Below are 17934 nucleotides of genomic sequence, written 5' to 3' on the forward strand. Positions count from 1 at the left end.
AAGGAAAGAGGGGGAAGGGAGCGTGCTTGTGGTAATATGATCGAGCACACACGAGGGGGCGAGGTAAGACAAAGTGGGTGTTAAGTTTTAAGTTTGCGCATGTCTTCATTTCTGATGCGTGTCTGGGTTGTGGCTGCGCACGACTGCTCAGCCGCACACCTTGCTTTAGAAGTAATCTGCCATGTCTGCAAAGAGTGGGCATGCCAAGACAGTGGCGTGAAGCTGTCTTTCCGCACATTTAGCATTGGAGATTGTACAATCTCAACTTTCGGTGACCCATTGGAGCGAGAGGCAGACGAAGCATTCGCTTCCTGCTGCCAATGCTTTTCAAAATAGCATTGTCTCGGTGCGGGCGACGCTATCAGCCGCGGAGGCAGAGTGTACGCTAAAGCTTGGCTCGCCTCACTTAATTCGTACTGCCGATGTGAAGATATTGTCGATAGGCATGAAACCGCATCATTCGTCGCAGACTCCTTAATTCATCGAAATGAATCGTTTTGTCATTCAGTGAGCTTTCTTCAATTGCCCGATAATTCAGAAAAATCGGCGGCCCCTTTCCTTGTATGAAAAATCGATCGATGAGTGTACTTACCTGCATGAAAGGTTGAATTTCAATACAACTAAAATTTCATTATAATGAAGCAAATTGCTGATTTTACCGGCTTGGTTATATCGAGCTTTAACCGTATATGCCCAATGGGGTGCACATTTGTTAATGTGGAAATAAGAAGACTGCTTTGTAGCCCACAGAACTGCTACACAGCCACACATGCAATGAGGTTTGAATAAAAGAACAAAATAATCTTCGGCGTCTCTAACATGCGAGTTAGCACCTGACGCGACAGCCTTTACATAGCTGCTTTCTGTTCCGAGGTGATAGTTTTTTGTACCTGCTTTTCACCTGGCTCGTCACAGTCTAGCAGCTCGTGGCACACAGCACAGCGCCCCGCTGTCTGATTGAGGTGACAAGCTCGGCCAGCTCGTAACATTTTAGATTGTACATAATCTCTGAGGCCACGCCCAGCTGCTAGCGCGCGTGGCGTGTCGCAGAGAGTATCACGGGTATCGCAACGGGGTCGACAATGGTGATTTGCTGCTAGATGGTCTTCAGATTCCCTAGTTGGCTCACCTAGGGAAGACGACGGTATTAAAAGCGGAGACTTTTCAAGAGTGAGGACAGAGGGTCCTGATGTGAACTCTGATGTGAACTCTGATGTTTAACTTGCTTGTGCATGAAGTGGGCTTCTGTAACTGGAGCCATGTAACTAAGCTAAATAAACTCTTTTTCCTTCATTTTCTACAACCTGACGATGGGCTTGGTGAATTCCAAGCCCTGAACGCCACCCTAGCCGCAACAGCAGCACATAAAAGTTAGCCAATGCATGCGCATGGCAATGGGGCATTGGGGCAATGGCAATGGGGCAAGGGCAATGGGGCAATGGCAATTCCTTTTCTGCAAATTTTATGCTGCGAATTTAGGAGTGTGGCCCTTGCACGGGTGCAGCTCTTCTACGAGTCTGTTGTATAAACTCATATCGTATAGACTCATTGCATGAGTCTATACGATATCTGACAAAAGACGTGTGCTCATGACAGTTCTTTGTAATATGTGTTACTGCATTCCCTTCCTGTGGTGTGCCTGGGATATTTTTACTAAATTTAATGTTCACAGGTTGGCATGCGCACAAAAGCAAATGCCTATTTCTCCTTCCTGTTCAGGTGTCGCATCAACGAGGTTGGTTGCGGCTCGCGACCGCCTGGGGCCCAAGTTGCGAGCGTCGACGACAACTGGTGTTGTTCGGACGACAATGCGCACGACAGTACCGACATCAGCTGTGGCCGCTACCCGGAAAGGAAGCGCTGTGGTTCTGACATCGAACCGTGCAGCCACGCTTTCTCGTGTGGGCTTCAGCGGCAGCACTGCTGCCCCACAGAGTGTCTTTTCTCGTCTAGGTGCAAATCGTTAGCGAAGTGCTGCTGTCTGTTAATGTCACATTTCATCAGCGGCACTGCTTCTCAGTTTTGCTCTCTCTCTGTCTCTCTCTGGCCGGTTTATGGGATTACCAAGATGGCTTCTGGCCACTTGTACTTCAATATGTCCATATGTTGATTGAATGCAAGTTATGCAGTAGGCAGCTTGACTGTTCCTTTGCATTCAATAAGCAAGCAGGTCTGGTTCATAGCGCTACACATAAATGTTTGCCATTTATTTTCACAATAACTGCAAGGCTAAACAATTTATTCACTCAAGGAAGTGATACTTTAGGCCAGTTTGTATTAGGTAGGCACAGAAATAATTACCAGGCATGCAAAGTGTACTTAAGCAGGAATGAACATGCGCAGGCTCGGTATGTCTGTGTTGTGCGTGGAAAGCATGCAGACGTACCACATGTCCTTGGGTGTACCAAACCTTTAATACCAGCACTGTGAACGTTTCTTAAAGTGATGCACTGATCTGGCAGTGCGTTCGGGCACCTGAAAATTTTACCAACAAACCATACAAAAGGCATCTGATAGAAGGGACATCAGCGTCACTGGGTGCAGGTAATAAAGCTTACGGAATTCAGAGCGAGCAAAAAATGATCTGTCTTTTTGCTATATGCCATTTTTCGAACATATTCTAATATCCTAAGCATAAAGCTACTCCTGAAAAATAAAACATTTACGCTTTTATTACTAGCTCTGAAAATGTCATAAGGCCATTTCGCTCCCCCACAACCTTTCCAGCTTCCGGTAGTGCAGCTTTTCCAGACTACTGCGGCCTGATACGCGCCATTTAGTAGCCTTCATCTCGAAACTTGAGGTTTCTAACAGTCGTTGTACACGCATTGTCAGGATAGAGTGCTGTGCTTGGTATGCAAAACTACTGCTGTGAACATTTCCAGGGCTGTAAGGCCGATCAGTGGGAATGTGTTTTCGTGCGTTTTCAACCATTGTTTTCAGTTTATTAAGTATCACAGCCTCTCTCAGCATTTCTAGTGCTGCCCTAGTAAATTGAAATGACTTGGCTCACATTCCTGCCAATGTGAACAGATGAATGTGACATTATCATGGCAGTAGGGCCTGAATATTGGTATGGAAAAAAGTGTATATAGCAAGAGTAAGCAAGATGTACACGGTCACATGGCTCTTTCTTTGTCTATACATCAGGTTGTATGCACGTCAGTTTCTTTTTTCAAATATTTTATTTCTGTGTCATTTAGTGCTATAAATCATGCACTAACACACATGCCATGTGACCACAAAAAGCCATCCAGCCGTGCATCTTGCTTACTCTCACTGTCTGCGCTATTTTCCATTGCTGTCATTAAAAAGTTGTTAATTGGCACTTTGTGTGTCAAATGTCTTAATTCTCTACATCCATGTCGAAAGCATTGCTTTGCAGCGCAGTGTTTCATCATGTCACAGAAACAACTAGCCCACTACAGCACATTATTGAACATCGGTGCTTGGAACGTTTATCAGCGAATGCAGCATGTTCTCGTTTCTGGTAATAAATGCTCAGTCGATTGTTTTTTATGCTAGGGAGGTAAAGGTCTTGAGCAGGCAGAAGAGAGCAAGGCTGTCATGCATCCACCGACTCCTTCAGTCATTAATCGTATAGACTACCATATAGGGCTTCTGCCACTCGAGGTCATTTGAAGGTATTCAGAAACTGAAAATACAGCATGTGCAAATACAGCATGTACACGTTTCATTGCTGCAGCAGGGTCTGTCAAATAAGAGCACTGCTGTAACTGCAAATATGAATCCAGTGTCCCTGTCTCTCTCTCTCTCTGCTTTTGTTATATGCATGTAATGATGTAATAATGTTATATGCATGTACATGATGGGGGACAGCAAAGCCACCGATGTCGAATGACATCTGTCGCAAATGTTGTGAGAGTCGCAAGGAGAGCAGAAAAGAGAAGCAGTACTTCTGACTTTTGCAGCACCATTTTCTTTTACATCATCGCGTTACATCATTACCGAGTTCAATGGAATCCCTGTTAAAACATTTCCGCACGCATTCCGATGATTGTATATGTTTTCCACACAGGCCACCCGCAAATCACAGTGCCTGGCATAACCCACATCATGCTATCTGGATGCCAATTCACGGAAAATGTAAAGTTGCAGGGGTGAGTGCAGAAATGTTTTAGCGAGGATAAGCAGCAGTTACACAATGTGTTTTCTTTTTAATTAATTACTCCATTGATAGCATAGGTGGGTGTGAACGGTGGGTGTGCCATGCGTGACTTCTCCAGCGGTGTGTCGTGTTCTGCTACAACACAATTTCATAGTGTTCAGAAGAGCATCATCATTAGTTCATCAGTGTTGGGTAAAGCGGCTGTTCTTTCAACTGTGCATGAAGCAGTTCTGCTGCTTCAAAGAATATACTTTTTTTTATTTATTGCAGCAAGTGCTGTCGCCGGTCTAATGTGTCCTGACTAGCATTTCAGCAATGTTCAAGTACCCGTTTAGTGCTCATTTGCACTTGAATGTGGTGCAGCCATTTGCTTTGCCCCTTAACTAAGAAGTCTGAAGTCAGTTAAAAGCAGATTGGTAATGGTGAGAGGCTCACAAAATATGGGTTTCCCAAGCAGGAGTAGTAGTTGACTGTCTTTAGCAGCACCTTTGCATGAGGGGATATGTATTCAATGTGCAATGGTTCCTTGGCCTTGCCTCACATTAAAGGTGTCCCAGTGATAGGTCTCCAGACCCAACACCACCACTGGGCACACAAGTACAACTTGACTAGGATAAGGCACGTGTTTGTTTATAGGACCCTAAAGCTTCGTAAAGATTTAAGAACTTTGGTGCAGCATTCATTATCAAAACTGCAAGAGTCAGCGTTACGACTTTAGAACTCGCTTGTGCGTGTGCCAAAAGCTGTAGGAGACCGCCAGTCGCTGCCTCAATTTCGGAGCATCAATCTGTGGCTCTGGTTCGGTGGTCACAGTTGCCTAGCAGTATAGGTTAATGTTCTTGTTCTTGCTGGGTTCACAGGTGTTGGTTACAATGCCAAGCACGCGTATTGCTACAGCAGCTTCCTGCGTGCAACTGTTATCGCGGAAAGCACTTTTAAGTTTGACCGATGTTTGACCCATGCCCTGGGTTGGCCTCCGGTTCCTGTGCACCTGCGGAAGTTAAATTCATTGCGCAATTACGCAAGCGCTTCAAGTGAGAAATGCTTTGAACATTTCAGCATGTACACGAGGCACTGTGACATTTTTTTGAACGTTTCTTGCAAGAGTGCAAGCTGAAACAATGACCATTTTGCTGACACGTCTTGTGCCTATAGTGCACTCTTGATATTTTATCTATCGGGCACAGTGAGGGACCTCGTTTTGCTTGCACTTTTTTTTTATTGTAGATCTGGTTTGAACAAACCTTTCCGTCTTCATAGAAGAAAAGAAGGGAGTAAAATCTGAATGCTCATGATGTGACAGTGATACCTAAGGCGTCATGACTGATGCACGAGCCCTTCACTATGTTGTTCCATTCATCACGAAAGTGTCATTGTTGTATATGTTTGTGGTGTGGGCCCCTTCACACCTCAAAGACAAGCTCACAGCCTGGGGGTGTGGTCGTTCTATGTGTGCATACATGTCTAAGGGCTCTGACATGCCGAGGGCTTTGTGTGTGCTATAATCTATTGTCATGGTAAGTCAACTGGGGCAAGTGTTTGAAACAGAGTTGTGCTCATAAATAGCATTCTGATGAAGGAGGTGCCACAATCACCAGTAACGTTAACATAAAGCCTTGATGCACTGAATTAAAAAAAAAAAGTTAGGGAGAAATTGTCGAAAGTGAGCAGTACATTTTCTTTTTTAGTTTTGTTGCCGGCTGATTCTGCAATGTACAGTGCTACATTTATTAAGCCTCCACACTGCATTCCCCATTTATCAGTAGCAGTTTGAGTGCAACGAGTCTATTGAATTGATTTCTTATTTTGAGTTTGATGGCTCTTGTTCATTTAATTATTTCCTGCGTGCTTTAATGTGAACATCTTCAGTACACCTTAGTTAGGCCATCTCGCGAACACAAGGCCCACAACTCGGTTGTCAGTAACTGGCAGGTTGCAACAGAGGTGCATGCAGGGGTCCTGGGAATCAGTCCATGCTTGCATCTGAGGCTTGAGCCTGCAGGAACACTCAAAAAAGAATACCGTTGAAAAAAAGTGTGCACACGAAGTGGAAAAAAATGCAAACGGAATCTACACCAGTGCAGAACTGAGACATTTTTTTGAAAGTATACACTACTGCAGTAATGGTCAGAACATGCACTTGAAGCCACTGTAAGCTCACTTGATAAAGGGAACAGAGCTTGCAGCAAACAGTTCATAGAGCAGACGGCAAAGCTTATTTGGTGAACTGAGCCCACTTCAGTGTGGTATCTGCCAAGTACTCCACACAATCTGAATCACCTCAAGTTTTGTAGCGTGCATTCATTTTTTTCCAAAAATGTACGATTAGGCTAGTTGCTTTGATATATAAGCTATTCTCCAGTTCACAAATGGGACAACCATCTTGTCTCGTGTTTTCTATCTGGTTGTACCACTTATGCACTGGTAAATAGCATTGTTTCTTTACAAGTGTATGTACAGTAAAGTGCGTTTCTGAGTACCCTTCTCACCCATTTTATGCCCCTCATCTGTCTCTCGGTCAACATGCTTGACTATCAAGCCGCACTATGCTCAAGTGGTAAACACTCTTCTTTGCATTAGCTGTTGCACGTCTGAAAAAAGCCGTGTGGAGCTTATCTGCAGACTTGAGGCTCCATACTTTTCCTTTCTAGGAGCAGTACAATAACCAATTTTAGAAGAAAGCATTTCCTATGTCTATTGTGGTTACCCAAATTGGGTTATAAGGTGTGTTGCCCATTTCTTTATTGATAGGTTTCAGTATTCACTATACTTTTTCTGCATATCGAGAGTTACCTTTCAGTGTGTGCCATGTGTGTGTGTGTTTGCAAGGTTGACAGAGAAACGGCCACTAAAGTTATATGCTTGTGTTCACTACATCCTTTATCGTGTTGAAAATAAATACATTTGCAATGCGTACAGTCGTTTGTGTCTGCTCTGCATACTAATGAGGTTCTAATGCATTTGTTTATAGAGTACTTCACACACTTTTCGGGGGCTAGGTATCTGTATGTATCCAACCATTTTCCCACCTACCTGGGTCACTGGATAGTCCATGGTCCAATGGGTAGCGCATCGGGCTGCTGTGCTGAAGGAACTGGGTTCGAAACCAACCATTGGACGAATTTGGGTCGCTGAGTGTGTGGCAGTGTGTATGTATGCGCCATTCTTTAACAAAGCTCTTTTACGCCGACATGGGGTCGCTAGATGCTGGACTAGGTAGGTACTGCTGCTCAGTGGAACTCTTTGATGCCCACTTGAAGCACCGGGTACGTGTCACTCTTCAATCATTCTTTGACACCAGCTTGGGTAACTGGGTGTGTGCCACTGGTAATGCTCTACCATGATGAAAAGGATCCCTTAATTTTCTGCGATGCTGAGTGGAATCGAACCCCACATCACAGGGGTTCCTCACAGACAGCAGCCCAACCCTTTTGCAAGCTGTGCTACAAGTGCGCCGGGTATGTGCCACTTTTCAGCAAACATTGTTTGCACCGACGCATTAGCAAGCTGCACCATGAATTCCCCGAGTGTGTGCTGCTTTTCAGTTAACCTCTAGCGTGGGTCACTGCTTATGTGCCACTGTACGGTATGCCACAAGCGAGCAGACAATTCTTGGAGCTCACAGGCACAGGCAGGCCACGCTTCTCGTCTCGGAGGCCATGCACAGACTTATCGGCAGCAGCATCAGATGGTGCAGTGCGTCCACAAAGAAGCGGCAGAGAAGCCCCGGTTGTCACATGTTTCTAAGCGTTCGCACGCACTGGCGCACCATGCGTTTCGCGGGCCGCACGTAGGTTTCGCGGCAGTGGTGCTAGACGGAAGTCCGAGAGAGGAGTCCCACTGCAGTACACGCCTCATACTTAACTCGTTTCGATGCTGTGTTGCTATATTGATTCATGTGCTAAATGCATTACTGTCGACATTAGTCGCAAAATGCATTGTGCAAAATCAAACCCCCATCATAAATATTCGGAAAAACTTATCTGAATCTATATTCACACAAGCGCCACGCGTGGTCTTCATAGTAGTGCCACTGAATGACCAAGCATGTCCAGAGGGAAGTGCAAAAGAGGAGCCCGGCTGTATACGTGCCTCCTATACAATGGGTCTGTGGTGGCAATACATTACGTTGCTACATTAGCGCTAATGCCAACATTCATCGTGAAACAAAACGATACCAAGGCGAGTCTGTCCCACACTTGTTTGGTTTGGTTTAAGCTCGTGAGGCATCCGGAACTTAATTTCTGGGTCCTTGTTTTGCAATTGTTGAGTGGATTTAGCTGGGTCTAGTGCTCAAACATATATTTGCATATGATTTAACAAAGCAGAGCATTCGTGGTCTTTGCAAACATGCAGTACGTACGTACTTAAGAGGCATCGTTTAAAGGGACACTAAAGATTACGATGAAGCCAAGTTAACGGGATAAAGCAATGCTTTCGAACGTCTTAGGCGTTAACATAATCGTGAGCAGAGCTTTAGTAACCGAGAAATTGAGGTAAATGCATGACACGATTTGAGATCTCCCAGCGACATTCCGGTACTAGCCTGATGACGAAGACACTCCATCATAATTTATGTCACTACTACTCGTATTAAAAAAATCCTTTAATTAGATTATAAGACGGAAGAAATTGCTACTTGTCTACTTCTGTTTGATTCTAAGAAGAAACATTTTGACGTTACCCTTCAGTAGTACGGGTGGTCGAAAGGTTTCGTTTTCGCTCGACTCTGCGCCGCGCGCGCTGTGGAGTTTCAGTTGTTTCGTTATCGCGTCGTGCTGCGCTGGTTCTGCTGGCTCGTGAAACTTGCATTTGGAACAGGCAGCGAGAATGCCTCGTCCATGTGATGTCGTGGGATGCGCGAACGGTCCGCGGAACTTGGCCAAGAGCAGTTGTAGCGGCGAATCCAACGTTACTTATCACGGTGTGCCAACGAGTGAACCTCTCCGTTCGAAGTGGTTAAGTGCCGTACCTCTGCCACAGCGCGTTGGCAAAGAGCCGCAAAATCGCATAGTGTGCTCGCTGCACTTTCGTCCTGAGAATCACGAGTTCAACGCCGACTTACTGAAGTCGTGTGGAGTGCCTTTCAAAGCAATGCTTTCCCATAGCGCTGTTCCGTCGGTCGTGCCTGCATTATCAGAAGCGCAAGAACAACTGCAGGTCGAAGAAGGGGCGGTGAGTGCGGCATTAAGTTTTCACGAAGTAAAAGCTACAAATGTGCGAATATGTACAGCCACGACTTACAGTTGCCGTCGTAGTAGTATGCAACGACGCCGGCAGCACGAGCCCTCAGTAGCAGGTCACGTTTGTCAGTGCTTAAATCGCTGAAGTCGAGCCCAGCATCGCGAGCCAATGTGTCGTCAGGGTCGTCCATTGCAACGAGCGTCGAAGTTGGCGTTATAAAATAAAGAACCATTATCTTCGCGTGCTTTCCCTTCCGCTAGCCACCATAGTTCCGATTTCGTGCTGCTGTCGGCTCTGTCTTGTCTCTGTTTCTGGCCGCGCGTTCGCGTTTTGCGTAGAAAAGCCGTAGCTCAGTCTGCGGGCGCCGTTTTACTCACCGACGGCGCAGCGTCATTACGAGACCATGACGTCACCACTCCTCAATCGGAGGCCGGGCGATTTGAACTACGCTAGTGGTGCGCGAACGCTGTAGAACGCATTCTCTCTTAAAATAAATCTCTTCTTCGCATGAAAAAAGCATTTGAGGGAAGCAGGTTCGTAATCAACCGTCCGACCAGCTTGGGTCACTGGGCACGTAACCCTGAGTATGTGCCACGCTTCAGTGAACCTCTTTCACGCCATCTTGGGCAACTGCTGCAGTTTGTGTTGGCAAGGAGCAGTAGGAGCTCGAAAAGAAACATGACTGTCGATGTTATACGATTACCACTACACACCAGGTTCGCTTGCTGTGCTCCATAAGTAATATGCGAGATGCTGCTCTGCAGATGAGCTGTACATAAACGACAAAGCCAGTGTGCACCAACCACCACCTCATAAATTAAATTAACTGACTGGCAAAGCACAGGCTTCACAAAATCACGGAGCAGAATCAGTAGTTTGTGGACAAGCATAACTTTGAGAAGCACATAACCCTTGCCGCTATCAACTTGCAGTCGACGTCCACGTCAGAGACATCAAGGGAAACTCAGTCATTTCTTTTACGCGTGTCGTCGTGCCGTTACACACTGTATCGCAATTATGTCTGTCTCGCTAGTTACACCATCATAAGAATACTCATTATGTATCACCACTAAAACAATAACAATAAGTAGACGTTTATATCTACACTTTTTATGAAATATTTATGGAGAATACTTTGATCATGAGTTTTTGCAGAGATAATGAATCTTATAGCTTAGAGGAGCGCTAAATAAAAATTAAATTCTGTGGTTTTACATGCCGAAACTACAATCTGTTATTTAGGCACGCCATAGTGGGGAACACCGGATTAATTTTGCCCCCCAGGGTTGCAGTGTACAAAAACAACTGCAAACGATGTGTTACTCCATAAAATTCATCGCATCATGGGCCTAAATCCCCTATTCATAGGTGGCGACCTTGACTCTCAGCATACAGACTGGGGTTATCGGTGCACGACAGCACGGGGTTGCAGACTCTGGACTACCATCCAAGACCTACGCCTCACTCCACATAACAACTTTCGCAATAGGCACTAGTGTAACCATGGACAGTAGTCCGGACCTTGCACTGAGCCGTTGCCTCAAAGGTCTCTCGAGGTCACGTACGCAACATACACTCGGAAGCGACCATTACATTATCGCCATACAAATACCTCACGCACATCACAGCCCTCCACTCCTCACCCACAATCTTATTAACTGGGATGCAATCCGGTCCGCACGCCGAGAACTCCCACACACCTCCATACAAGGCATCGATCATTAGGTCACATCTCTCCTAAACGGCATAACCGCACACACGCAGCACATTGCCACGTCACCCGGCACGCCCACACTGGACACACGTCTAGCCCACCTCTGGGAGGCACACCACAGCATCATAGAGAGATGGAAAAGCCAAAAACATAATAGAACGTTAAAACGCCGGCTGGCCACGCTACAGACACAAATCGCTGGACACGCCGAGGAGCTGTGCCGTTCCAACTGGGGTTGGGTGTGCAACAGCACACCTGGCAGCCTCTCTACCAAGAACACATGGAAACTCCTACGGCACCTTCTCAATGCCACACACTCACGCACAGCATCACAACACCATATTACGCGTCTCATTCACAACTTCACGCTTTCCGCCGACACCCTTCTGGACCAACTCCGAACAAAACACACGGCACCCGGCACCTCCTCCTCTCTCCCACCTTACACAGGAGCCCCGAATGAGGCCCTGGACGCCGATATTTCGGAGCAAGTGGTCCGCATGGTCCTCCAAAACATCCGCGCAAGCTCTGCACCGGAGAAGGACAGAAACACGAACTCTATGCTCCCTAATCTGGATGATCAATCGATCACACAGATTACAGAATACTTTAATCAATGCTTGGGAGAAGTCACCCTGCCACAGTCCTGGCGCCATGCCAAAATTCGTCACCAAAACAAACCCCACACCATATCAAACCTCCACCTCATATCACTCGCATTATTTGTCGGGAAACTGCTCGAGCATGTTGCTTTAAACAGGCTTAATTAACATATGCACAACCACAACCTATATCCACACAGCATGGTGGGCTTCTGCCTATGTCTCTGCGCCTAAGAAGCCATGCATGCTTCAATTGACGCACGACATCATTGACCCTCTCATGCCCGCTTATACAAAAGCCATCTTGGCCCTGGACTTATTCAAGGCCTTTGATCGAGTAGAACACCGAGCAATCATGGCGGATCTCTCCCCCCTCAATGTAGGCGCCCGCATGTACGGCTGCATACAAGCGTTCCTTTCGGGACGCACGGCCGAGGTTCGTATGAACTCCTATGCGTCCTCTACATATATATCCATTTAGCGGAGTGGGTAGTCCGCAAGGTTCTGTTCCTTTCCCTTTTCTCTTCAATTCCGCACTCACTCCTTATCTTGTGCTCTTCACAATATCCCTCGCCTTCACCACACCCTCTATATATACGGTTTATTCTAACATGTGTACATATACAACAATGTATCATGCTAACGAGATGAGGCAAAAAGAAAGAGACAGAGCATGTTTCCTGACTAGGCCTACATCCAGGTTCATAAAAATACGGGTCGGCAGTGAGGTCGGCAAAGAAACGTTCAGTAACAGCTCATTTCCAATATATCGCATATATATAAATTCATCAATACATTTACCAATTACATGCAAACCTTCGCAATACATGTAAAAAATATAAACAATCCCATCTTGTGTCAACAATATAATCAATGAACATAAGCAAATCAAAAGGTGAATGCTTCAAGCAAAATTTCAAGTAAGACTAAATTATGTGCATAACGTTACATGTGGAGTGTAATCAAGTGCACTTAAGCAATGTGAGGTAGACATCGCAGGTGGTAGGATACGAGCAGAAAAACACCGGGAAAGAACACAAGAACGCTTCAACCTGGGTCAAAAAGTAATCTTACTTTCTTTTGAAAATTCTGTACAGATCTGCTCAATTGTGCAATTTCCACTACAGAAGGAAAATTATTACATATTTCTATTATTTCATGGTATAGTGATTGAGTGCCGTAATTTGTCCTCGGTCTAATCGAAACAAATGAGATTGTTCGTAATGAAGTTATAGTGAATAACACGGCTGAGGTACATATTGCTGAATAAAAAAAGCCTTACGATGCTAGATAAGGACCACTAGTTTGAACTTATAGTACTCTGTAAAACGCATTACGCGAAAAACAGAGAATAAGTTATTATGGCTACCTTACCGTCTCGTTAATAGTTTCAAAGTTTTTTGTGGCATGATTATCAATATATTATTACACGTGCCCCAAATTAACTTGCAGTATGGGAGGTGCGAATGAACAATTGAAAAGTATAACTGCTTTGCTACAGAATATGGAAGATGATGGTTAATGCGGCTCATATAACACCTATGGATCGAGCCATTTTCATTTTGACATGAGTGACATGATCAGACCAGCTCATATGGTTGCGGAAGTGTACACCCAGAAATTTGCAACCACTATTACGTGTGATTTCTGAATCATAAAAATAGAACTTTGGGTTGTGCTTTATTGCTTTGCTTTTTGCGTGGAATAGCATGAAATTAGTTTTTTTAACGTTTAATGTCAATTGATTTACAATCAGCCAAGCATGTAATTTGTCAAGCCAAATATTCGCTTGCTGCTGAAGTTCTTTTAGGGCTGAGCCAGAAAAGAAGATGTTAGTATCGTGAGCGTATATGATAATGGGCGAATTTGAAGAAATGTTTACGATGTCATTTACGTAGTGAATAGGAGAGGTCGCTATATGGATCCCTGAGGTACACCATATCTTAATGTTCCTTAATCAGAGCAAGTGTTCATTGTTATGTAGCAATGTGTACTGTTGTCTTTCAGTCAGGTAGGTTTCCGTTAGGTCTTTAGCGATGCCAGGAATTCCGTTAATTTCTAGTTTTGTTAGTAGAATATCATGTTAGACCGAATCAAACGCCTTGCTGAAGTCAAGAAAGATACCAATAGTAAAAAGTTTCATTTCAATGTTCTGAATTAAAGTTTTTTTATATAAAGTGATGCGGTCTCAGCAGACTTGCCGGGTTGGAAGCCATATTGATGATCACTTATTACATTCTTGGAGGAAAAGAAACCAAAAAGATGCGTGTATATTATTTCTGCAGCAACCTCAGAGAAAAAAAACTGGCAGAACTGAAATTGGCCGGTAATTGCCGAATTACCTGCAGACGACATCACTCTGTTCACCACCCACGGCAGTGAGACGCAGAGAAAACCTTATAAACCGCCGCGAACATCACACAACACGCACAAACCATTGGTCACCCCTGTTCTGCGCTCAAGTCTCAGCTACTCATGCGCCCCTCACCACGCACTTTTCCCACGGTCCCGATCACCGGTACTCTGGCCGTACGCCCTCTCCTGGAGGTCGACACACCCTGGATCCTGGGCCTTAACATCCAGGACAACGTCCGGAACACTTTCACTATCTCGAAACTTAAGCGGGTGACGGAAGCATTGTCGCACCTCATTCCCAGAGTTTCCTGCAAACACTATGGCATGAAGGAGCGCGATTTTTGTCATCTCATTCATGCCTTCATTCCGCAACCACCGGCGGTTCCCTCTACACAATCCCATATGTCCGACTTAGACAAGACGAAAACGCCGCCCTAGATGCTATCCTTCGTAAAACCTAGAAGGTGGCCCTGCACTTACCCCTAATATGCAAACGACTAAACTTCTTCAGCTTGGGCTCCAAAACACCACACATGAGTTCATAGAGGCCCACAGACATGCAAAATACACTCCCCTAGCTCAATCTTTGAAATGACCTTACGTACTAAACACTCTCCAAATTCACATACCAGCAGCCAACCCCACACTCCTGCCAGTCCCCCGCCCCATACACACTCAACTCACAGTAAAAACCCTCCCACGGAACACCCATGCCACCTATCATTCGGTCCGCCGCAAAGCCCGTGCAAAAGATCTGCACAAATACCACGACTACGGTTCCGAAACTGACGCCACATAGGTGGAGGCGTCCTGCACGGGTGAAGACTCCGCAATTGCAGTCGGTGACAGTGCACTCAAACCCACCGCAACTCTCCACCTTCTTGATGCATCCACCCCAGCATCTTCGGAAGAAGCGGCGATCGCGCTTGCACTCACACACACTGATGTCCGGTGCGTCCTTACCGATTCAAAAACCGCCCTCCTAAGTTTTCTACGAGGCCGAGTCTACGAACCCGCTCCGCCATGTGGAACTGGTCTGGGTGCCTTCGCACTCTGCGAAACCCGGTAGCGAAGCCGCCAGTGACCAGGCTCGAGGTCTCGTCAACCGGGAGGCAGCGGATTCGGAGTCGAGCTCTTCCAAGGAGCGCACGCACTCGTTCAACGAGCTGAGCTAGACATATCGCGCCGAATGGCAACTCCAGCAATCCCTTGACTGTTGTCACCTAATATTATGGCACCGACTTCAGACCCGCGCCCTTCCCTCCCGCTACTTCCTCTCCCGCATGCATCCACCCGGGAGCATACGTCCCCTCCTGTGCTCAATGCACCCATCTCTACGCTATCCTTACCCGCATTCTCCTTGAATGCCCGGCGGACCCTCCCCCCACGGTGCCCGGAGATCCTGACCACTTCGGAAGAATGAAAGACCCTGCTGCGCACGGCGGACCCATCCAGGCAGAAGATCGCCACTGACCGGGCTGGCCACATCATGGAACTCCATGAACTCACAAGCGCGTGGAGTTTGGGGACCCTGGGACCTACGCGTGCCATAATCCCTTGGAAGAATAAAGTTGAATCTCTCTCTCTCAGCTGCTTTCACAACCATGCTCAGGCAGCAAGACATTTCCCTTGAGAAGCACCGTGTGTTATTCCTCCTTTGTCAGGGTTGCTGCTTTTCATTCTACTCTTTTTGACGTTTTGTTGAGTAGGTGGTTGAAAGATACGGGCAGCTGTGTAGGCTATTCTAAAGTGCTAGCGCTGTGTACAGCCTTTCATCAGTGGTAATCCATTCAACACACACACATGTTCTCCAAAGCGTTTTGTGGAATAAACTATTGAGAAGCATTCTTGTGGAAATTGTTCTCATTCGTTGATGTCTGGCAAAAATGCCAGACTGCGAGTATGCCTATTTGAGCAATGGCTTGCCTTTTTTTAAAAAAAGAGGCAGATGCGCCGGGTATGCGAAGTGCTATAACCAGATGGATCTCCGTGGGACGCTAATCCAAGTAATATCAGTCAGCGTATGTGAAACTTCAATCTAGACAAAAAATAACTGGAATATGGGACTAAACAATAATATTATGTGTTCATTTAACTGAATCGCTGTTTCACATATTATGAAATGTTTGGCAGAACGCGTGTTGCTTTCAACCAAAGGCAATTTTTTTTTCCGCGGCTAGGCGGCCATTAGCAGCAAAATAAATTTCCGCAGTAATTTTGTAATTGCGTAAAATGTGCTAATTAACTTTGCTAACTTAAGGCCCATGCTGGAATTACGAAATTGAAGCCGACGAGTTCCGAGGTCATGTCTGCTTAGTGGAAACCTCAAGACTAGCTTCACTTTCGAGATGTCCTTCTCAAAAATCTGGTATGAAAATATGCGTTGGCGTCTAAGTTAAAATCGTCCCGAGCTGTTAGAGGCAGGCTTTTCGGAAACTGCTAACTAGAACGAGAAAATATCCCGTAGCGCATTTTCAAATCTCATATCACAAAAGTGCTGCTAGTAGTGAAATTTCTGCATGAATTCACTATTCCTTGAACATAAACGACCAGAAATCTATGTATGTGTCTCTCTGGTTACCCGCTGCATGTCAAACGTTTTTCGAAACGTGGGACTACTATATTGGCCAAAAAGAAATTAAGCGACAGTTATGATAGTCCTTAATGCGAAATTTAAGCGCAGCTACACACGTGTTTTCATTTCGCGATATATTCGCTGGCGTGGACAATGTGTCTGGTGCGGCACATTGCAAACGGAGCGAAGTGTGGCGCGACTGCCTCGCTAATCGGGAGATCGCGAGAGGCAGCGCGTGGGTGACGCGTGGGCGTGGTTCACAGCAACAGCCGCAGACAGACCTCCGCTTATATTGCACTTTGTTTCCAAATTTGGTATCGGTCGACGCTTTCGCCGCATGCCATCGGTGAGCAGACGACGGTGCGCTACTCTGGCGCCATCTCATGGCGGTCATCGCTGCATAGCCCGTCTCGCGCGTCACTACGCTTTTCTTCTATTTCGCCATACTCTAGAGCCCTCTCCGCTTTCTGCCCCGTGCTTTCACTGTAGCCGCTTCCTCCACGGTTCTCTTAGCGCTGTCTCCGATATCGCCGCCGTTCATCCCCTGCTGCGCTCCGTGTTCGCCTTTTCATCTTTCGTTGTGCTCGTTCTCTCGGTTAGGCTATTCACTGCGTGTTTGGAGTTATCCAAGCTATTAAACTGGGAAGGCTTAGGAGTGAGGATCAACGGCGAATATCTCAGCAATCTTCGATTTCCAGATGACATTGTCCTGTTCAGCAACACTGGGCACGAGTTACAACAACATGATTGAGGACCTTAACAGACAGAGTGTAAGGGTGGGTCTCAAGATTAATATGCAGAAGACAAAGATAATGATCATTATTTTGGCAAGGGCACAAAGGTTCAGGATCTCCAGTTAGCCTCTAGAGTCTGTGAAGCAGTATGTTTACCTAAGTCACAGGGGACCCTTATCTGGTGTGGACATTTACAGAAGCATAAAAATGGATTGGAGTGTTTACGGCAGACATTGTGTGAGATCCTGACTTGAAGCTTACTACTTATCATGGAAGCTTACCACATACCACTTATCATTCAAAAGAAATGTTACATTCAGTGTATTCTACCGGTGCTAAAATACGGGGCAGAAACTTGCAGACTGACAAAGAAGCTCGAAAATAAGTCAAGAACCGCGCAAGGAGCGATGAAACGAAGAATGTTAGGCGTAACGTTAAGAGACAGGAAGAGAGCGGTGCGGATCAGAGAGCAAATGGGGATAGCCGATATTCTAATTGACATGAAGAGAAAAAAATGGAGCTGGGCAACTAATCTAATGCGCTGGTTAGATAACCGGTGGATCATTACAGTTATGGAATGGGTGCCCAAGGGAATAGAAGCGTAGTCGAGCACGGCAGAAGTCCAGGTGGGGTGATGAAGT

General features: G+C 46.0%; 1 protein-coding gene across 1 annotated transcript in view; it reads left to right on the forward strand.

Annotated features, from left to right (window-relative positions):
• The window catches only part of LOC135908644 (uncharacterized protein C19orf47 homolog), a 52066-nt gene extending 45021 nt beyond the window's left edge, over positions 1-7045 (forward strand). The window contains exon 9 of the mRNA XM_065440497.1: positions 1720-7045. Coding sequence (XP_065296569.1) covers positions 1720-1967 — 248 coding nt within the window. The 3' untranslated portion in view covers positions 1968-7045. The remainder of the gene's footprint in view (positions 1-1719) is intronic.
• Positions 7046-17934: the final 10889 nt, after the last annotated feature.

Source organism: Dermacentor albipictus, chromosome 7 (assembly GCF_038994185.2).
Source record: "Dermacentor albipictus isolate Rhodes 1998 colony chromosome 7, USDA_Dalb.pri_finalv2, whole genome shotgun sequence".
NCBI lineage: Eukaryota > Metazoa > Arthropoda > Arachnida > Ixodida > Ixodidae > Dermacentor > Dermacentor albipictus.